This window comes from Eutrigla gurnardus (genome assembly GCF_963514095.1).
Source record: "Eutrigla gurnardus genome assembly, chromosome: 18".
Classification (NCBI taxonomy): Eukaryota; Metazoa; Chordata; class Actinopteri; order Perciformes; family Triglidae; genus Eutrigla; species Eutrigla gurnardus.
Window position 1 is genome coordinate 3969440 of NC_139929.1, and position 22431 is coordinate 3991870.

Here is a 22431-nt window from a genome sequence, read left to right on the forward strand (position 1 = left end):
TAACTTTCAACTGCTTATCCATTCATTTATCTCTCTATTTCAATCAATAGCGAGTATTAAATGTTAACTTTTTGCTATTTCACCATTCCATTACTTTGAACCTATTAGCCTATAGCTAAATATTTTACTGCTAACTGTAACGAGCCACCATTTTAGCTGATTAGCCTGCTTTCAGCTAACTATTTAAGCCATTTATCAAACTCTATACATTGCTATGTTTAAAGCTATTTCAACTGTTTAGCTATCTATGCTACTTATAATATACTGATATTATAATACTTATACTATACGGCTAACTGTTAATTTAGCTAATAAGTGAGGTTTCAGCAACAACTTTGTTTTGTTTATTCCTATTTAAATGCATCAGTCATCACTTTTGACCAGCTGCAATAATTACATTATGTGTCACAATGAATTACCCAGGTGAAATTAATTTCCAAATTATTCCAACTTTATGGGCAACCCTGTATATAAGTGTGGGTTTTACAGGTGTCTCCAGACATTAAAACAGAAGCTTATTTATGATTATCGGGGGGGGGGGGGAATGCAGTGAAGGTCAAAGGTCAATTGATATCTCAGAATGAGACAGGCTCTATTGATGCGAGGAGGAGGAGGAGGAGTTGATTGAGGAAGATAACCGGATTACCTATATAAACGCATTCTTATCATCGGCCTCCATGCAGTCACGTCTTAGAAGACTCATTTTCTGTCTTTTAAAAAGTCCTGGATGAAAGTGAAGAGCAGACGTCAAAGTATTTAATTGTATGAGTTTTATCCATCACCTTCAAGGTTGCTTCTTCTGCTTTAAGATGTAGACACGTCAGACACTACGTCACAGCAAGAAAGTGAAAGTTCTCTCTTTGATGTACATACATTTACCCCAAAGAAAGGCAAGAAAAATACCACTTCCTTTGTCCTGTGCACTTTTTTTGAATTCTCACTCTGTAGAGAAAGTTTGCACTCAATTTCCCAAGAAGTCAGCAACATAAACTGTTTATTCCGACACAAAGTAAGCAGTATTTGTAAGTAAACTCAATAACTTATATTGATAAATGTTGTCAAGGAATAAAATAAACGACAAGACTGCTGTCTGCTGGCAGACTTCAGTGAAGATTAGTAAATTGTGAAAGGGCTCCATCTGGTGTAACACTGGACAAATACAGCAATACATTCACATTTGATGTTACAGGTTGCTGTAAGTTTTTATTTATAGTTTTCTTCCGTGTACATCTATCTGCTTTGAACTATTCCCATTTGGATGTAGCCATAAACAAACCTTAATGGGAAAATGATCCTAATAATAAAATATTCTTTATGTTTTCTGAATATATAGGCAAGGCGGCTTTCTTAAGACACATAAAACAACAGAAAATGGAAAAAAGACACTATTTATTAATGAAATGTCAGTTTCACCGCAGCAGGAAATATAAAGCCCCGTGATCACCAGTGTATTTGGCAGTTACAATGAATGACATTGTTACATTATACTCCTTATTATTACGACCACACAAAAAAAAAAAACACAGAATCAACCTCATGAGCGTGTTTCATATTGAACAAGATCAAGAAAACGTCCCGTTAAACTTCAGGTTCTGAACCTGAGTCTTTGTTTTTCCTGTATTCAGATCAGATTTAAGACTTCAGATGTTAAAAAATAGGAATCGAAGGCTGCCACTTACAATTGTACAGCGTATTTCTACTGTATCTCACAAACCTTCACAATCAACATACTTCATTTCCATTTCAAGCGTTTAAAATATCCCCCACATGATTTGGTTCTACGTCGTTAAGAACATTTGCGGCGACTTTTCCTTACAATTCATTTGGTCGACATCTTGCAGGCTACAGTGGAAGTGATGAGTCGGTAAAAACCTCCTTTGTATCAAAAATACTACAGCATCACCAGCACAGAAAAAACCCTAAAGCTTCACTTATTGATGTAGTTGGACGCTGATGTTGAAGAAAACCTCATTTAAACAAGTTTACTGCTGTTAGATGGTTGAACAATGAGAACAACATTTAAAATGTATTAATATGAGGCTCAACATTTTGTGTTTCCAGAGAAAACATTAGGTTTTTCTCACTTTTTGTAAACTGCAAGCTAAAAGGAAGGACGTTTGGATTGTCTGATGAGATTCCCTCCGACTTTCCTGATAAAATAGTCCAATAAAAAAAAGGACACAATGCCACAACTCTACTTGTTCGAGAAACACTATAAACTATAATAATTTGCTCTCCTCGCTTAACAGACATTAGTGCACGTGTTTAGCTATTAAACAACAAATGTCTAAGAAGCTAAATATAAAAAATGAACTAAACTTTGCCTATTTATTTAGCAGCACTACTGTTCTATATTCAAACACAGATTAGAACTGATTTCTTTGTTTATAATAATGAGAGCTACAGATACAAAGAGGTGTAATAAACCCTGAAGCAAGACAAAAAAAACAACCTCCAAGTAAACAAATCATGATATAAATAGCTGAACCCGATATGCAACACATTCAAGAACAATTATACCCGACACAAAAAAAATCAAGTGCAGTCAAACACAAATTTCCATCACAATTCGACCCATTATATCAGTGCTTTCGTATTCTTACCCGCAGTATGTCGACAAAGCAGAGATCGGTCAAAAAAAAGATGAAACGGACAAAACTTAAACCTAACTTACACAAAAAACTGGCTTTTAAATGGAGTTGAAGTGATAAAAAACGTTCCTTTTGATCACAAACTGACTAATATTCCTTTAGTATTGAATGTAGTCATGATTTAAATAACGGAGCCCTTACGTGTGAACCTTTGCAATGACTAGCTGAGCACTTACCGGTGTGTCTGTACACAAGTTTAAACGACTAAAGGGAAACAATCATTGTGAAAAAAAAACCCCACAATGGGTTTTAACTGCAGCCTCACAAGCAACTACTGGAAAACGGATTTAAAAAACGTGCCTGCTTTACTTGACTGTCAATGATCTTACATCAAACTACACTAAATATTTGAAGTGGACCAGATCTAACTGTCTGCTAATCACTTAGCATTGTGAACTGATCATGCATGATGGCTTGTGGTAGCGGAAATAATACTGAGCAGAAATGCATCAAGCGGAAAAGCACGACCAGCTTCAACCGTTAGAGTTGGGATGAAATTATATTTTGTTTCTTTGTGGAAAAACTGTGATTCAAACTTTGTTTTCTTAAAAAAAAAAAATCACAAATCTCCTTGAAGCTTTTCTGTATCCGTTTCCAGAAAGCACTGCTTCTGACCGTATACTCTTTACAGTCTAGGAAACAAATGTACACAAAGTGCAAATACATAATGTATACAAGTAAAATATAAGTATAACTTCCCATGACGACACAAAATGTGTGAATACTTCCTTTTTGTTTAAAAATCTTCATAACTCCGGTGAGTCGAGCAACTCACGTTGCCGTCGTTCTCACCTGCGTCGAAAAGCGTCCGGAGCAGTTAAAGCGTCCTCAGACCCCGCAGTCATTGTTTCTGTCCTGAAGCTTGCGGGTGAGGATGAGGAGGGTTGAGACGGAGGCGACGGAGATGTGGAAGATCAGCTGCCAGGCGTTCCTCGGGCCCAGCAGGTAGAGGTTGCATAGGACGATCACGCTCAGCAGAGTGAAAGACTTGTGTTTCTTCAGGGATGAATGGTACAGGTAGAGGTGGCACTGTGGACAGACGGGTCATTCAGAAGGAGGTCCAAGTGGACGGAGTTCGGTTTTACGAAGAAGATGTAAAGCGAGGTTACCTGAAGCACGCAGCAGACAAACGCCAGGAGAAATGCCACAACGTTCCATATGCCGTCGTAATCGTCCTGTGTGAAGCAAAGAAATACGAGTATTGTTATTCAGGAAAATGTCCTCATCATATTTAAATTTTGCAGTTTAAGCAGACCTCATCATTATCAAATCTCTGCTTTCATTGTAAAATACACAGCAGACAGTTCTGCCAACTATTATCTATAATTAGGCTTAGTTTCTCCTGAACAATATTAAATTCATAAGTCCAGAATACTTTTTAGTACGGAAGCCCTAAACGGCCATGCATACATACATTTTATTTCGTCCGTTTTCTCGTGATAACGAGATAATTTTCCTCTGTTTTCCCGTGATAACGAGATAACAAATGAAACGTGATAGGCGAGATTTCAAATTCGGTAAAGTTGGAAAGATATTCACAGATTCGAACTGACCATAAAGAGACCCTTGATGTGTGTAGTGATTTTTGAGTCTCTGTAGGCCTACTGTATAACAGTGGAGTTATTTATTAGGCCTACTGTATAACAGTGGAGTTATTTATTGTCTTGCAATTTGCAGACGGTGCCTGCGCACTCGCCCGGCTGCCGGTTGCGCATGGAGATCAATGTTCTCCGTTCAGCTCGCAGGACGGCTTATTTATGTAAAAAATCTGGGTTTTGGTGCTTGTAGCTCGTAGTCTTTGATATTACGGTGAGACAGAGGCATCATTTGTGTTTGAAAAACGTTTCACTTCTGATTTATTGATACCGGAAGTTCGACTCTGTCTTTCCAATTTTACCGAACTTCAAAATGATCTCGTTATCACTGGAAAACGGGTGAAAAATTATCTCGTTATCACGGGAAAACGGAGTAAAATTATCTCGTTATCACGGGAAAACGGAGTAAAATTATCTCGTTATCACGGGAAAACGGAGTAAAATTATCTCGTTATCACGAGAAAACGGAGGAATTATCTCGTTATCACGAGAAAACGGAGGAATTATCTCGTTATCACGAGAAAACGGAGTAAAATTATCTCGTTATCACGAGAAAACGGAGGAATTATCTCGTTATCACGGGAAAACGGAGGAAATAAAATATATGTATGCATGGCCGTTTAGGGCTTCCGTATTTTAGAGCAGAGATCTTCAACAGGGGGTCCGGGACCCCTAGGGGTTCCGCAGAGTTACTGCAGGGGGTCAACTCAATTATTTGATTGCAAACTTATTTTCTCTTAATTTAAATAAATGATGTCCATAACTACACCTTAACATGAATACAATTTATATTAAGCAAATATAAATCTTCATGTCTGAGAAATTGTGATGTAGAAATTCCAAAAATAGAATTAAAATATGAATCTGTCAACAAATACAATTTTAACGGCTTAGCATTGTATACATATATCATTACAAAGTACTGATGGCACTATAGGCTGCACTGCACATTATTATTGTCACGGTTTATTAAGGAACACAGTCACCGGGTCACTATAGGCCTTAAGGGGGTCCTTGGCCTGAAAACGTTGAAGACCTCTGTTTTAGAGAATATAAAACATAATTTTATGATTCGTTAACATGCCGGCTGTGCTGCTCGTTTGAAGCCTTACCTGGAAGGTGTTCTCTATAAGGTGAACACCACGGATGATGTTCAAAGATGCACACATGATATTCAGGACCAGAGAGAGTATGCCTGGTGCTGTCACTGGTTCCAGTCTTACATTCTGACCTGTTAGACAGAACAAAGGGATATAAACAGTGATATAACAAATCCCTGTATTGTTCATGCTACACTGTGTAAGTCCTAAGTCTTACCTGATCCAGGACCTTGCTCCATGTGCCCATTTGCAATGCCGTTGCTGAGCTCCACTTCCTCAACGTTAATGACTTGCGGTGGACGGACCCTCAGATCCTCCTGGACCTCAGCCAGCGTCACCTCCAGGGCCGGACCACCGCTCTGGTTGTACTGCTGCTTCAGCTTCTGAATGGTGCCGTCTGCCAATCGGCAGCAAAGTAACAAATAGCATATCTTTAGCGTTAAAGCATCACAAAACACAGGAGCTTAGTTGAAAGCAAAATGTGAAACAGCAAACGTAGATGACAACAGTTCTCTTTTCCGCTCACCGAATTCCAAAAATGGATATGGCCTGGCTGCCAAGGCAACGACAGTGCTGCTGAAGCACGCTGTGAACTCCCAGCGCAGGTCTTCCAGGAAGCAGAAGGCCTTAGCAACGGGGAGGCTGCAGTGGCACACGGTCATGTAGGATACACCCTCGGAGGAGACGAAGCTGAGCAGGTGAGAGAAGGAAAGGTGTAGAGTAAACAAACAGCCTGACGCAGCATGACACGAAATCCAATACACGCTGAGTTGCTTTAGACATTATGCTGCTTTGTTTCCTTGGATCCTTACTATATGTTGAGCTCCCGGCCCTTGACCGTCCCCCTGTCAGGGAAGCGGGCCAGTGCCTTGCTGACGGTCCTGAGCTGCTGCTTCCTCTCCTGGAGCTCTCGGTTGTGTTCAAAGTCCGTGGAGGCCGACAGGGGGAGTCCATCCCTCACCCGAACCACGAAGGCAAACAGGATCAGAGCCATGATCCGCTAGGTCCATGGAGAACACACTGCCTACGTGGGGGAAAGAGAAAGATCAGCTCGTCAGCGTTGCCATGTTAGGCTGCAGCTACGTTCATTTTGTCAAGAAATAGTCAGAAATGTTCATCACAAGTCCCTAAAGCCCAAAGGGACATCTGTCTTTTGTTTGTTTGTTTGAACACTCTGTTTACTATCACAAAACACAAAGAGAAGCAGCAAATATTTACTAAGGACTGACTTTTGGTTGCTTAAAATGACTTTAATGATTATTATAATCATGGCAGATGAACTTAGTTTAGAACATTTATATATTTATATACATTTGGGAAGGGTATACTAGAAAACTGAAAGTGTTTTAGTCAACATAATAGTAAATTTAAAAAGCTTGTCATCACTCTGAATAATCCTGAATGACGATAAAAAAAACAATTATACAATAATACCACAACCTACATCCTTCAAAATGACCATAAAGATGCATTAGCTACCTTTCTCAAACTTTAAATAGTTTTAACTAAATAACTTAACATCTGAGCCTCCACAAAGGAACACTTTATTGCAGGACTGTTGTATTGTTGCGTTAGTACACCGCATTTAGTCAGCAGGTGCGCAGACTAGTACATCCTTAGTTAACGTTAACTGTGCAGGTTTTAATTGATTGTGCACATTTCCTCCCCTAGTAAAACATTAATATTTCATTTTAAGTTAAAGTATATACGTGTAGTTTCATGTTACAGTACCTCATTGTGTTGGTTTTCATGCTGCACCTTGTTATAGCTACTGGAGGTTAGCTGACTACACCATCATAAAGGAAACACACACCAGCATTTAGCCAGCCCCCGGCTTCAGATGCGCGTTATGAGTGAAATCGCATTACTTTCTAGCATCAGCGATTAATACGACACAGCCTGATATAACTCGTTATAAACGCACACGTAATAAAATATATATTAAAATGAGCCAACGAGCTAACTTGGAAAAATCCTCTTCCGGATACAACAACCACAACAAATCTCCTACGGAAACCCGAGAGGGACAAAAACACATATACTCTTAAAACCAGTCGGGAGTTATCGTGCAGCGCACCTCTTCACTAAAAAGTGAAGTTAGCATGTTATAGTCGGCCGTCAGTGACTAGCTAATTGCCGGGCTAGCTACTGTACAGAGGTTAGTCAGATCTATGTCATTTGCACGTTTGGATAACCGGAGTTCTTATTTTCCAACGTTACGTTGAATGTGAATAGAAACTGAAATCTGACGTAAGCTAACGTTGCTAGCTGTTAGCTCAACCATTTTGTTAGCTGTTGTAAGGCCCGTGGATATGTTTGCTGTTCTGCTATTACTATAATGTCTTGAACCTGATATTGTTGTGAGTAAAAAAAAAAGTGCACCTTTTCCCCTGACGGTTAAATAATCTTATACAAGTCGTGAAAAAGGTTGACATTGGGTAAGCTAGTAGCTAGCGTAAATGTCGACTGTGGTGCGTTTACGTTTGTTTTTGATAGTTTGTTGATGTTTCCGGTGTTGGCCCCTGTCGTAAATTTAAGGACACGTAGCTCAAATTACCTCCTTAAATTTACGCAACTAACGCTGAATGTTTGAAAAGGAAAAGTTGAGACTTTTCCCGAGGTTGTCCTTTTATTGCTGTTGGACTATATTATATTTAGCAGGGGATACCATTCAATACCATTCAGTGCATCTTCAAACACGGCCAATGATTTGTTATATATATATATATATATATATATATATATATATATATATATATATATATATATATATATATATATATGCATTTGGCTATTTGTGCATTTTTTGTGTAACATACAGCATTGTTGCTGTGAATAAAATTACTTATGTCTAACCTACACCCTTTCTCAATAAATGTTTCCTCCAGTGAAAGCCACATATCTTTGCTTGTGATATTAGGTCCAGTAGAATAATGCTGTTCCCTTTGGCAGACTACTACATCCACAACACACACACACACTAATGTGAGGTGATAATTATTACATGTCAGCACAGCAACTACACTCTACCATCTATCATGCAAATTGTGAAAATATTAAGCTTTTAATAAATTATTGCAGACAGATAACCGGAGGCTCTGCTTTCCTGCAGTCTCGCACAAATTAATGTCTGGCAAGGCAAGACGTGTTAGTCTGATATATGGCGTTCACGCTGTAGCAACAGTTTATGCAACAGGAGAAGAACCCTGACATCGAATAAGTAGAAGGCAGATGTTTTTGGAAACATAATGTGGCTTGGTGTACTGACTTCCTAATCATATGAGGGAAGGGTAAACAGCAGGTATGGTACCATCATCTGTGTTTGCTTACATTATTGTAGTGGCTATTTGTCCACATAATTAAAATCAAACAAAAAAGCTGACACTTTTCCGACCATGCTCGGTAGTAGCAGCATAACCACTGTCACACATTAAACAGTGGAAACAGAAACCGGTACAGCTAGGAAGCTGTGCTGAGATCTGCTTGGATTTGCATAGCCAGTACATTCTCCCCATAGGCTCGTCTCTCATTCCCCTCCCATCTTTCTCTCCCCTCCCCTTTTCTGTTTCTATCCTCCCTCGCAGTCTCTTTATAGTCTCTACATTGTTTTGCAACACACCCTTCTAAATATTCTGTACTTTGAAGGTGTACACTTCAGACGCTTCTGGAAGAGAAGGAGACCTTATTAGTTTTTCTCTGCTTAGCTTTTTTTTTTGTACTCTTTCTGCGTTGTAGGTCACTCGGACTTTGATCACCATGGGGGTGAAAGACCGCCCTCAGTGTTACTTTGATGTGGAGCTCAACCGGGAGCCAGGTAAGAGAATTTAAAGTCGCTCCACAGGTATGAGAATTAGTTCGCCGTGCAAACAGCCTTTTCATAGCCGAACAAACATCGTCAATAAACGTGTTTAAACATGTAGTTTGGTTTTGTAGCCTTGATTGACCCATTTGGTAGACTCCTTTCTTTATTGTTGTATTAGAGTCTTAAGCCTTTTCAGTTCAGCGGCCTCAAGCTACATATCTGTAATTAAGTCATATTTGGACAGGGAGGGACAAAACAAACACCCTTCTGGCTCGTAAGAATAGATTTAGATTTGCTCCTAGCTGAGGAAAAGTCCATTGTTCACCACAGGATTCTTCTAGATGTTGGAAGCTAATTTAAATGTGACGTGTCGTAACATTTGGGCTACTTGGGTAACTCTTAATTGTATCCTTGGCATTTTCTTACCCTCATTATTGTCTGTAACAGCATTAATATTGACAAGGCTTAATATCATCTTTAAACACTTTAAACATTTGTTGCTATAAGGTTAACTGAACTAATATTGTTCTTTTTTGTGTGTGTGTTTTATAGTTGGGCGCATAGTCTTTCAACTTTTTTCGGATGTTTGTCCCAAGACAAGCAAAAACTTTCTCTCTCTGTGCACTGGTAAGTGATGTTCACTCAAGGGCAGGTTTTGCTCTTTATCGTGCTTTTTCAATATTTACTGCAATAACCAAACATTTGTGTTTCAGAGAGTTAAAAAGAGAGAAAACTGTTTGAGGGCATGACATGAAACTAGGCTATTTGCATATCTTAGAAGTACAATGTCATTGTAGTTCTGCAATTTCTACATTTTCAAAAATGTCTCCAATAAAAGCAAAGCCATTTGTGATAGATAACAATAATTTCCTGTCTTTGAACCCTTTTTGCGTTTCATACCTTCTAATCTTTTCTGTATCTACTAGTAAAAATAATCACGATGAGTAGATGGATAAATACGATTATGAGAATTTAAAATAAGAGGCACGTTATCATGCTGCGTCATTTAATATCTCAAGGAAAGGAGCTGGTGGCCATAATGTAAATCGTGCAGTGACAGATGGAGTCACTGGATGGATAGAAGGGTCCTGGTCTGTCTCCCGAATATGTCATCCCACTGAGCAGAACGCTGTGTACTGTAGTAGTGGCCGTCTGCCTAGAGATAGCTCTAAACCTGCAAACAGACTGCAGATCGATCCTCCCTCTCATTTTTCACCCAAATTGACCGAGGGGGAATGTTATGCTGACAAGGGCAGACGTGGGAGGTGGCCGGTTAGTCTGTTCCTTTCCCTGGACTCACAGATGCAACATAATACAGCGATATACACAACTGGACAGCTCTCTAATTTGTCCTTCGAGGAGGGGATCAGCTCACACCATTAGAAACCCAAACCCTGAGAAGAATGCTGAAGCCGCTGAAGCAAAAATACTAGAAGATTAGCAAACCTAAGCTGCCCATTTGAACAGCCATCCCTCTATTCTCAGGAAGCACCGACACATCTAATGAGATTTCTGCGTTCGCGTCTCCTTTCACCCTAAGGGAAGGGAAATCCAGTGGGAGGTAATACCTCCGGGCCAATATTCTGTCCCCTATCAGTATCACTCCAGTGGAAGACTTTTTAATGAATTCTGCATTCCTGCACAGGAGCATTAACAACAGGATGCCTGAACAAAGGCGCCCAGTTTATTGAAATCCTTCCCCCCCAAAAAAGTGGTTTCTTTCCCATTTTTTAAGAATATAATGTGGCAGCATTCGAGAGTAACATATCTGGTATACGCGAAAGCACTTTGTAGCCGGTCTGTTGAATCTTCTGTGTTGGATGAGAAGTTAACGTGTATGCATTTGCAGGTGAAAAGGGAACGGGCAAAATCACAGGGAAAAAGCTGTGCTACAAAGGCTCCACATTTCACAGAGTTGTAAAGAACTTTATGGTCCAGGGAGGCGACTTCACCGAAGGTACAGTAACGATGTCGTCTGACCTCGTTGACTTTTACAGTGTTTAATCACGTTGGCGTTGAATTGAGTGTTTTTTAAATTTAAAATCCAATGGAAAGAAACTGTACTGTAAAAAAAAAAAAAAAAAAAAAGACGCTGCATCTGATATGGTTTGTTTAAGGAAGCTACAAAAAAGTGAGGCTCTGCATGATTTCACAAGCTTACTGTTGAATTAATTACAACAAAAACTGGTGGATGATGATAGTCTTGTCAAAGTGCCAGTATGTTTATGGCAGGTTCTAGGGGAGTAAGTTGCCCGAATGTGGCAACCATAGAGGAATGTGTCCTATAAACGTGCATTAAAGCACTTTATTTGTCCAAAATGCTGATGAGACTTTTTCTGAAATGTTCTGTAATTGACTTAATGACTTGTATAAATCTACAGGAAATGGAAGAGGAGGAGAGTCCATATACGGGGGCTACTTTGAAGGTAATGGAAATATTAAATTATCTCGTAAACAGTCTATTATTGATGTCTCGTAGCTACTTCTGCATGAGCACAATGTTGCATGTGCCTTTTGTGGCAACGATGGTTTTTCTGGTGAATTCTCTGTATGACTCTGTTGACCTTCACCTTTCCATTGTATAGTGCTGTCTTCTATTTAGTAACAGTAGTGGGCTTTTATCGAATCCGCATGGAGAATAGGTCTTCTCTTTACTGAAAGCTACGATCTTCCTGCCTAAAATTTTCCACATATTCTTTTATTTATAGAGGGGTCTTTTGCAAAATGAGAAGGTAAGAGATGTACACAGCTCAGTAACACCATGTCAACATTGTCTCCACCACCTTCCTCCGTCATTCAAAACAGTGCAAATGTTTGCAATGACGCAGATGCAAATATGGACTGAAGGGAAGCTGTTTGTTTCATTGAGGCCGCTACCCCGGCCCTCGGGCAGCTCACGTTACTTTTATGTTACATGCGTGGTATTTATAGCCACGTGGCTGCTGGGATGTGTAGTCACACACGGGCTGCAGGTTCCTCTGCTAAACGGGAAGACTCATAGAGTACCACAGCGTAAATACGTATTTAGTCTTTTAATGTGGATATAGTAAAGATAAAGTACAGATTTAGGCATCAGGAAGCATTTTAATTTCTTTTTTTAATTGGAATAACCTACAATATCTTACCTATTAACCAATTAATAGCTTGCTGATATTCAGTTTACTTCCATATTTTCTGCTTTTAAGTTTTGGACAGCTTAGCTCAGGATACATTAGCTAATTGTAAAATCTGTTCAACCCTTTTTGAATTTACTATAATTGAGAATTTTCTAAACGATCCTCCCAGCTGGAGGATAACGGAAACCTTGTTGAGATTGGATGCCTTCCGCAGCACGTCAAAATAATAGAAACCAATATAATATTCTTTGGAAAAAGGTCAGTATATAATAAATAAAAATTAGAAACAAAACAATAACTCTTTATGGAAGGACTGGTTGGTGAGGCAATGATTCGGTTTGATGGAATATAAAAAAATGGTGATCCTTTTGTCCCCTTCTTCCCTGATTATTTCCATTCTAGTGCATCGCAGAACGTACTCTGAAACTTCGGTTCTTTCTCTGCTTCCCACAGACGAGAACTTCCTTCTCAAACATGACAGAGCCTTCCTGCTATCGATGGCCAATCGCGGGAAGGACACCAACGGTTCTCAGTTTTTCATGTGAGTGAAACGTTACGTAAATCAAATCGCTCTGCACCTTTTTTTATTAACTACCATTTAACTGACTGGGTAACTTGCATTGTTTATTTGCTTTCTGTCCCCTTTTGAATCTGTAGAGTAGAGCTTGTCATTGAACGTCATCCACCTCCTCTCTGTGTGCAGTTAGATATTCAAAGTGCAGAGAAACTTCATTCTTTTTTACCTACAAATGTGTTACATTTTTTCTCTTGCCGTTTTTTGTGTAAAATTTACAGAAACTCTAGCATCCTGCTCTTCCAAGGTAATGTGTCTCCAAGGCTGTGTTTCTCTCTCTCCTGACTTTTATTTATCATTCAGTAGTTTGTATTTCCAAATATTCAGTACAGTGTTTCTTTATAGATATTTTTTTTAAAACATGGTTTGAGGTTATTTGACTTCCTCCTTCAATAAAACAGGTTTTCACCTTAAGTTAGAAATGAATAAAAACTCTTAAATATATAGAGACTGTCTTTCTTTGTATCACCCGAATACAATCATGTAATCGCCCACACTCTGTTGCTGAGGGATTTTATTTCTTGTTCACGGCTTTTTTGAAGGCTTTAAGCAACAGCCCAAATTACAAGTGTTTTCTAAATTGATTCGCAGTCAAATATCATTAAACAAATGGCGGTCTGACAAATTCTCTTACCTTTTTTGAGATTTTTCCTGTGGTGCAGTAGCACCCACACTGTGTCGGAGGTGCTTGTTATTCTCATTCTTTTTCCTCCTCTTTCTCATTTTCCCATGATCCAACCTCGGCCACCGGTTGACCTTCCCGGGCTTCTTTGTTGGATTTTCCACAAACAGCACAACAAAGATGGCGCCTCATCTCGATGGGTAAAAGACAAATTTGCACAAGCTTTTCTAGCATGTACGTGCTTGGATATGATACCTTCAGAAAGAGAGAATCATTGTCTTTCTCTGTGCAGAGTCCATGTCGTCTTTGGTCTCGTCATCTCCGGCTTTGAAGTGATAAAGAAGGTTGAAGGGCTGAAGACTGACTCAGCCAGCAGACCCTACGCTGATGTGAGAGTGATGGACTGTGGACAACTTATCACCAAGTCTGCTAATGATGGTAAATTCTGTTACTGATCTGGAATTTAAAAAAGGCTCAAATCATACTTCCCTTTCCTGCGTGTGGCCCTCAGCCCCAAGCTCAATTGTTCCTTTGGTCACAAATAGATGGTTTAATTTTTACAAAAATCTCAGTAATTTCTATTTAATCCTTTAGACAGCTCAGCAGTGTTGTGTTTTAGCAGACACTGTCATTTTTATTTTTATTAATTTGGATATGAAAACGTACGTTCGTTCTTTAAAAGACCAGTGTGTAGAATTGAGTGCCATCTAGTGGTGAAGCTGCATATTGCAACCAACTGAATACCCCTCCTTTTCCAAGCATATCAGAGATCCACTGTGGACTTAAGGTAGAAACACAAAAAGCTGTCTGTAGAGCACGGCGGTGCAACATGGTGGACTCTGTGAAGAGGATCTGCTCCCTTTGGAAATATAAAAACCTCATTCTCACCTCAAGATTCTTAGTTTCAGGTGATGATGACATATTATATATGTCTGCCAATAAATCTCCCTAACTGCAAACTGGACCTTTACCACAAAAACATAATAGATGCTAGTCATCAGGGTTTTTTTCAGTGATAAATAAGCTTACATATTTGTTATTTATTTTGCCTCCTGCGGGAAAATAACGTGAGTGTAACTGGGTCATATTTTGTGCTCATTCTGTAAGCTGAGGTTTTGATGTCACACACACACACACACACACACACTGGCATTAGTTACGCGGTGTGTAACCTGATCTTCTGTTTAATGAGGATCAGCGAGGTGATCTCTGTGAAATTCAGCTGGCATCTGCCCACCTGACTCCGCCGGGCCTCCTTTCATCGCCTCGAACATACCGCGAAGAACCAAACAAAGCTTTAGTTGTTGTCGTGTTACACCATCTTGAAAACCGACTCCTAGCATTTTAAACTTCCCCTTCTCACTGCGACTAAGACGAATATGTTTAATGAAATGATTTACGTTTGTCGCTTCAGTGCTTGAAGGCAAGAGGAAACGAACGTCCCATTCTGCCGACTCGTCCCTGGATTCCAACGACTCGTCCTCTCAGTTCTCCTCTTCGGCGGGATCTGAAAGCGAATCGGATGAAAAGCTCAAACATCGCAAGCACAAGAGACATGCGAAGATTAAACAGCCTAAAAAGAAAAGGAGGGAATCAAAGAAGGAGAAGAGCCCTGATGTTCACCCTTCTAAGCAACGGTAGCTTTTTTTTTATCATCAAGTACTGACATGGACTGTAAGCTTTGAAGCTGTGTTCTTTGCATAATAAAAACGTATGTTTCGCATGTTGTGTTGATGAAGCTCTCCCAGTCCCGTGGATAGAGAGATGCAGAGAGACAGTGAAGTGGAGGGAGAGAAGGAGCAGTGTGGGAGGAGGGAGAAGCCTGTAGTCCGACCGGAGGAGATCCCACCTGTGCCCGAGAACCGCTTCCTGCTGCGACGGGACATGCCGTCCCAGGAAGAGAAAACAGAGATGTCAGTTGTTGTTTTTTAAACTATATTTCAGCTTATACATTCTACAGTTTACACTCGAGTTATTAGCAGAGATGTTTTGACTTTTGGAATTTGATCTTTTCAGAGTTGAGGTAGAAGAAACATCTCTTCCAACTGACCTGAAACCAGCAGTTTCCAAGTCTGGACGGAAGATCAAAGGCAGAGGAACAATGGTGGGTTCACCTCAACTAAGATGAGATTTACAGTCCAGTTGATCAGATCTGGTCTTCATTTAGTTTTCATTCAGCTTGTTAGATTGTTTCAGACTTATTACAACACACTGAAGGGCTGCAAGTAGACATTTTAACAAGCTAAAAGGACTTTCAACTAGATATGAACCAATCAATTGACTGCTGATCGAGATAAATGCAATTATGTTTTTCCTAATCATTTGAATTGTGAGTCGATATGCACATTTTGACAATAGATGACAATAACACAGCATAAGAGTAACATTTCACATTTTTAAAGGTTCACACTGACTTTGAATTATTTTTTATTCTAATTATAATTCTTAGAAAGAAAATCAGAAGGTCAGACTTTAAAAAATCCATAGTTTGAACCACTGACCAGAGAACCAAAAAGTATTTTGTTTACTATAAAATTTTACACCACTTATATGCATTCTATAGTTATTTCACTCGAGGCAAAAAAACCTAAGAAGCTCAGCCTCAGTGAGCTCAATTAAAAAGTCTAGATGTATGCTGTTTGAAGCATCAATATGTTTCATTCTTCCATCTTTGTTGCAGAGATATCACACGCCTACAAGGTCTAAATCCCGCTCTGCATCCGTGGAAGAACGCGGCAGCAGTGAAACGCCGCCGCACTGGAAAGAAGAGATGAAGAGAACCAAAGTTTATCAGCCGCCGAGCATCGAGAGATGGAGCAAAGGAGACAAGTAGGACTCCACATGTTTTTACTTTTGGGCTTCAAACGTCAGTCCTTTCTCTGTTTCTCTTCACGCGTCTTTTGACTTAACAGATTGAATGACCATTCCTCAAGCAGATGGGACAACAGGAGTGACTCGGCGTGGTCTCGGTCTGCAGAACGCTCCTCGGACCGCAGCTCGGAGAGGTCCAGCAAACACGACAAACAGAAGAAAGACAAGAAGAGTGCTAAACACAAGAACAAGAAGAAGGCCAAAAAACGCAAACATGGCAAAAAGAAGAGCGCCAAGAGCAAACCTCAAGAGCCTTTCCCCTCATTGGCCGAAAGGTCGGTATCTACAGAAATAAAGTCCCCCAGATCCCGCTCTCCATCCCGCTCCTCTTCAAACCAGCGTAACCTGCCAACTCGGAGGAGACGGCGGTCCTCGGTGTCTTTCAGAGACTCACGGTCCTACTCTCGGTCCTTCACATCCAGTCAGTCCAGATCTCGAGGGAGGTCCAGGTCCTATTCAAGATCGAGGAGCCTCTCTAAGTCTAGAAGTCGGTCTCTGTCTAGATCCAGATCTAAGTCCTATTCTCGATCCAGGTCAAGATCCAGGTCAAGATCAAGATCCAGGTACAGATCTAGGTCTTTGTCTCCGCCCAGGAAGAAGAGTTTATCCAGATCCCCCAGAAAGAGGAAAGCCAGTAAGCACAAAGTGGACTCCGTGATGTCCAAGAAGCTTCCAGAAAGCAAAACCGCATCGGCCCCCAGAATCCAGAGTGCCCCGGCTCCTGAAAGTGTCCCCGTGATCCCGATGAGCGACAGCCCCCCACCCTCGCGCTGGAAACCCGATCAAAAGCCCTGGAAGCCCTCTTACATCCACGTTCAGGAGATTAAACCTAAGGTAGCTCCCAGCTCCTCCGCTGGACAAACGGCAGCTGGCGTGGCAGAAAAAGCTCAGACCTCCATCACACCAAAGTGTCTCCATGGCGACTCTGAAAGCCACAAGCCTGCGGGCCGCTCACGGAGCCGGTCCTCCAGGAGCAGGTCCTACAGCCGCTCGTACAGTCGATCAAGGAGCAGAAGTTACAGTAGGTCCAGGTCCAGGTCCAGATCCCCTCGACAGTATAACAGCAGGTCATCGTCCTGCAGCAGGTCAGGCTCTGAACACTCCCAAGAAACACGCAGCAACAAGAAGAATTCATTAGACAAGGAATGGAAAGAGTATTACAGCTCTTTGAGGAGGATCAAAAATATGGATAAGTTAATTATCGACAGTCAAGAGGCTCAGTCGGGATCGGAGAAGAGGGCGAGCTGTGAGCGCGGTCCTGATATCGGTGACTCGAGGAAAAGCGTCTCTGTGGAGGAAATAAAGGAGAAGGGTGGCTCGCAGGATGGAGAGACGAAGCATTGCGTTTCAGTGCCGGCAGAGCAGCTGAATAGCAGGTCTGAATGGGATAGTGACAGCGATAAAGTCAGCCAAAGCAACAGCGCCGCCCTGCCAAAAAAGCAGACGCAAGCCGCTCAGTCCAACGAATGTCCCGACAAGAAGCCGTCTGCTCTCACCGGATGGAATTCAGAAAGTGATTCTGAAAATGTACCTGCCAGGAAAGTGGCCATATATGAAAAAGAGGAAGGGGAGGCGAGTTCAGAATCGGATTATGAGACTTCCAGAAAGACGCCAGAGGCTGCTCCGGCTCACGGGGTTGATGCTGCTGCTTCTGGTCGGCTGGAGCAAAGTCCTGAGAAGGTTTTGGAGCCGGAGAAGCACAAGAGCAAGAAGAAGTCCAAACATAAGCATAAACGCAAGCGGAGGAGCGAGAACAAGAGCCGTCACGCAAAGGACAAAAGCAAGAGGTCGAAGAGGAAACATCAGAAGCTCAAAGAGACTTTTCACTGGCAGCCTCCTTTAGAGTTCGGAGAGGAGGAAGAGGAGTATGAGTCCAAGCGGGAGAAGCACAGTCCCGGTAGAGTGAAAGTGAGGCCTGGTGTCGAGGGTACAAATGAAGATTTGACCTCTTTAAACAAGAATCCTAATAGAGAAAAAAAGAGCGCAAAACAGTACGTCAACAAAAATCCAAAACACACGGAACCTCATGTTCAGTCCTCCAGCAGGAACGGTGCTAACATCCCCAGCGTCAAAGAGCAAGAGGCATTAGATGACATGGACATTTGTACCCCAGAGCACGACGCTGTAATAGTAGAGCCTCCGGTTACACAGGATTCTTCCGTTAATGCATCGGAGTTAACCCTGATATCTACCTCAAAGTCTTCAGATATGCCAATTAGAGATGGTGCTTTACCCCATAGCAAAGAACAGCCTTCCCTTACCTCCAAACCCACAGCTGGCGGACTGCAAGGTGGAGAAATCACCGGCAGAACTACCGGCACTGGAGTCCACTTCAAATGGAGGCCTTTGAAAGGAACGTCGGCTCCGCAGGACGTGAACGCGCCGCCCGTCGCCACAAGAAACGTCCAACTCCAAGAGAGCCAGACCCCCAACACGCAGGGGGTGAGAATGGAGATCAAAAGCAAGAGTCTGGTCCGACCCGGATCTCTGTTCGACGAGGTCCGTAAGACGGCGCGGCTCAACCAGAGGCCGAGGAACCAGGACAGCTCCAGCGAGGAGACGACCCCCTCTGTGGGGAACGCCCAGGGAACGTCCCGATCCTTGAGGAAGTCCCGCTCCGTCTCCAGCCACCGGTCCCGCTCCAGACGCTGGACCCACTCCTACAGCAGGTCCAGGAGTCGATCCCGCAGCTCCAGCTCCTCCTCCAGGTAAGACGAAGAGGCCCGAGGGCAGCGTCGCTAAATCTCTCTCAGGCTTCTTGGACCAAGATGGTTGCAAAGTGATAAATTTGATGGATGTGAAGCATTAAGCGGGGGGAGCTTTTATCCGTGTTGTCTTAAGTGCGGACCTTTTGTTCCGGCTGGAGTTAAACGCAATTTATAAGACGATTTAATTTTTTTTTTAGGAGCAGCAGCAGGAGTCGGAGGAGACGTGGAAGAGGACGGTCGCGCTCTCGCAGCAGCATGTATCGGAGTTACGGGAGTCACAGGTACGCCCTGAAACAGCGATTTAATAATGTGCTGTGGCACCTCGATGGGTCCCAGCGGGGACGTCTGTCCAGCTAAAGGCAGAAACCACGGAGGGAAAAGGCCATGGAGCTCGGGACGTTTCAGTGCCGAGCTCTTTATTTTACATTTTTATCATGTAGACTCTTAAAGGAATACTTCACCCACATAACGACCATGTGTATGTCAATCACTGTATATCTTGAATGCTTGTTTTATTCCCACGTTCCTCCATGGTGGATATAGAACCTGCAAAATATTTCTCTAAATATTCTTGTTTTTGATTCTCTGTTCACTGACATGCAGTCGGACGTACAGCAGAAGTCATTCCAGAAGTCACTCCTATAATCGCCGTCGGAGATCCAGGTCAGTGAGGTATTTATGATATATTTATAATAGAAATGCACAATTTGTCATGTGAGGGTTCACTGAGTCTTCTTAGTCACAGATGTAAACAGAATATTCAGGATAAAACACTGATTTTATTTTGTCTTAATCACAGTTGAAAGGATACTTATATACCTGTCAGTTTTCATAAAGTTTATTCTAATAGAGTTCATAAACAACTTATAGTGAATAATACATAAGAATACATATCAAGCAGGAAAAGGGCTTTTATGTGAAGACATTAGAGATCAAATCAAGTAAAAGAATATTAAATTATTCCATTAACTATTCTGATAAATGATTTTCAAGTAAAGTGAAGACTTGTGCGATGTAAAATTATTTTTCTTCATGTTTATCGGACGGCTTTTAGACGACGTCACCTTGGGCTTTAGAATGTTGTGTTGTGTTTTGTAATGTTTTACAGCCCAAAAGATGAATCTATGCATCAAGAATCAATGAATAATTAAAATAATCGTTTGTTGCAGCGCTCGAAGAAATCAATCCTATCTCCAGTCATTAATCATAGCATGAAGCATGAATAACCAATCAGTCTCTTTCACTCAGCACGCAGACATCCTCTCGATAAGTGTATTTGTAACCAAACCGCCATCATGCCAGGACTTTGCTTCTCCTGTGAAAATGAGATAATCTCTCTGTACGTCAACGCAGGTCCGACTCCTACGACAGCTACTCCAGTCGGAGTCGGAGTGCGAGCAGGAGGCGAGGGCGCCGGCGAAGCGGCAGCTACAGGAGCTCGGAGCGCCGATCCCGGTGAGACGCTCTGCCCTCCCGGTGCACCACGACACACTTCAGCGACCTTTTAACCTTTTAAAAACATGTCGTTGTCGTCTCCGTCTGGCTTGCAGGTCGTACCGCTCCTCCAGTTCTTCCAGTCGCAGCAGTCGGGACAGTTGAGCGTCAGAATGCTGGTTTCGAGTCCGCCGAGGGAGGATCAGGACCACAAAGTCCGGACCACCCTGCCACTGTGTTTGTTTTCATCACAGATCAGCAACTGAAGCTCCAAGAGGAAACGCTGTATTCCTTCTTGTTACCCGTTTAAACCTGTACTGTATGATGGTCTTAGAGGAGATGAATGTTATAGAATATAAATAAACCACTTTACAAGCGTACACGAGGCAGATCATCTTATTTAAGAGATCAGCCTAAATGTATAAAAACTAAATAATATGAGAAATAAGCTGGATGTATTTTATATTGCATATTTGTGTATTCCTTTTCTACACTGAAAATGTTATATATCGTGTCTAATCCTCTCAGTTCAGATGTGTTTGAGACGTTAGTGGAGGTTCAGGTTATGCCTTAAATTCATTGTTTTCTCTCATTCAATGGAAAAGAAATAACTTTTTGTAGCAGTTTGAGGCTGTAATTTGTCTTTGTTACGTTCTTCTATTACAGTCTCATGAATGTTAACGGCTGTATTCAAAGTGTGTCAGATTTAGAACAGTTATGAATGTTTACACATAATAAATACCACAGCATCTCAAGTCTTTTTCTTCGTAATATACAGTAGATAATAGTGCAGAGGTGGCGCCATCTACCTTTCAGCTCAGAACTGCAGCTTGTTTGCACTGGAAGCTCTTCATCCTGGCCTGTGGGTAAACATACACTGAACAAACACTGATTGGAGTTTTCTTATTATAGAAGTCACCGACATTTTGTTTTCTATTAAACATCATGCAATTAGAAGAATCGGATGAATGCACATCTATAATCTCGCTCCCTTCATTCGGAATAAGAAAAAAAGGGAGAATATACTCCATTAAATTATTAATAACACTCAGAACTAATTGAAAATGTGGTTCCCTCTTTGCTAATATTTGCTCGTGAGTCGGGAGCTTTTGTGAGCTGCATTTTCTGTTTGCAAGTGTGGGCAGTGAATATGTTTCTAGATGTCTCAATCAATCAAATATTTCTGTTATTGGGGGATTTTTTAAGGTTGAAAGGTTGATTTTTTTAAGAAATCTGATTAAAAGGTGATAAATGGTGTAAGAAATCATTTTATTTAAGCTTTAAAGTTGATGTTTCCTCATTGTATTCAATGCAATTGTTCATTTTGCCCTCAAGGCTTTGAGCGTCCTCTCCTGTTTATTTTCAGTTCATGTTTTTGTGAGTAAAGGTGCATAATCATCGTGAATATTTATGCAAATGTATCATTCATGATGTTTTTTTAAAGTGCAAAAAACACCCCAACAAAGTTACAATTCATGTTCCCACTGGTGTGAATGAATGAGTGATGAACAAGCCGACAAAGGTGACTCATGTCTCACCTTTAATCAGTCTTCTTTTTGTCAAAGCAGATGTTTTAAGTGGCTTAAAATTTTTATTTCAAGATTTTCAAGCTCAAGCAATGTGGAAGTTTCATTTGAGTTCACTTTTTGTGCAAATTCCTTATCTTTAATGTTAAAAAAAAGCCCAACATATGGGCTTTTTTTATGGGAGATATTTTTAAGCACATTTGCACCATGGTCAACTGAAAATCTTTGTTTTGGACTGTTTGTCATCCAAAACAAACATCTCTATATTTCACTATTTTGGAATGTTTGCAGGTCAAACAAACCAATCAATTAATTAAGAAAATTATATACGGATTAATCAATAATTAAAATAGATTTTGTTTGCATCCCTAAATGCACAACAGTTGTGATCAGTTGGTTTGTAACACTGTAAAACACAATATAGGACTTAAG

The 22431-nt window shown here is 41.1% G+C and overlaps 2 protein-coding genes across 7 annotated transcripts; one reads left to right on the top strand and one right to left on the bottom strand.

Moving 5' to 3' along the window:
* Positions 1-1372: 1372 nt before the first annotated feature.
* sec22c (SEC22 homolog C, vesicle trafficking protein) lies at positions 1373-7251 on the bottom strand. Its single transcript, XM_084034267.1, has 7 exons — positions 7078-7251; positions 6159-6370; positions 5873-6036; positions 5564-5743; positions 5359-5477; positions 3761-3826; positions 1373-3680 (listed from the first exon to the last, which is right to left on the bottom strand). The coding sequence occupies exons 2-7, from the start codon at positions 6338-6340 to the stop codon at positions 3480-3482; spliced, it is 912 nt and encodes a 303-aa protein (XP_083890393.1). The 5' UTR covers positions 6341-6370; positions 7078-7251; the 3' UTR covers positions 1373-3479.
* A 124-nt stretch (positions 7252-7375) lies between these two features.
* On the top strand, positions 7376-21682 carry nktr (natural killer cell triggering receptor). Of its 6 annotated transcripts, none has more exons than XM_084034266.1 (17): positions 7376-7504; positions 9082-9160; positions 9701-9775; positions 10998-11105; positions 11530-11574; positions 12718-12805; positions 13631-13660; positions 13753-13898; positions 14875-15097; positions 15200-15373; positions 15477-15564; positions 16141-16289; positions 16397-19039; positions 19237-19320; positions 19643-19702; positions 20393-20494; positions 20590-21682. In XM_084034266.1, the coding sequence occupies exons 2-17, from the start codon at positions 9103-9105 to the stop codon at positions 20636-20638; spliced, it is 4122 nt and encodes a 1373-aa protein (XP_083890392.1). In that variant the 5' UTR covers positions 7376-7504; positions 9082-9102; the 3' UTR covers positions 20639-21682. The 6 variants fall into 6 exon arrangements, with proteins under 6 accessions (XP_083890392.1, XP_083890389.1, XP_083890387.1 ...); XM_084034263.1 differs by having other exon boundaries at positions 7377-7504; positions 19643-19711; positions 20590-21681; XM_084034261.1 differs by having other exon boundaries at positions 7378-7504; positions 16373-19039; positions 19643-19711; positions 20590-21676.
* Positions 21683-22431: the final 749 nt, after the last annotated feature.

Coding starts and splice junctions, on each gene's coding strand:
- sec22c (XM_084034267.1), bottom strand. CDS start 6,340: ATGGCTCTGATCCTGTTTGCCTTCGTGGTTCGGGTGAGGGATGGACTC. Junction 5,478..5,563: donor GGAGCAAGGTCCTGGATCAG/GTAAGACTTAGG, acceptor TCTGTCTAACAG/GTCAGAATGTAAGACTGGAA. Junction 3,827..5,358: donor TTATAGAGAACACCTTCCAG/GTAAGGCTTCAA, acceptor TGCTTCACACAG/GACGATTACGACGGCATATG.
- nktr (XM_084034261.1), top strand. CDS start 9,103: ATGGGGGTGAAAGACCGCCCTCAGTGTTACTTTGATGTGGAGCTCAAC. Junction 12,806..13,630: donor AACGGTTCTCAGTTTTTCAT/GTGAGTGAAACG, acceptor TTCCACAAACAG/CACAACAAAGATGGCGCCTC. Junction 15,565..16,140: donor TCAAAGGCAGAGGAACAATG/GTGGGTTCACCT, acceptor TCTTTGTTGCAG/AGATATCACACGCCTACAAG.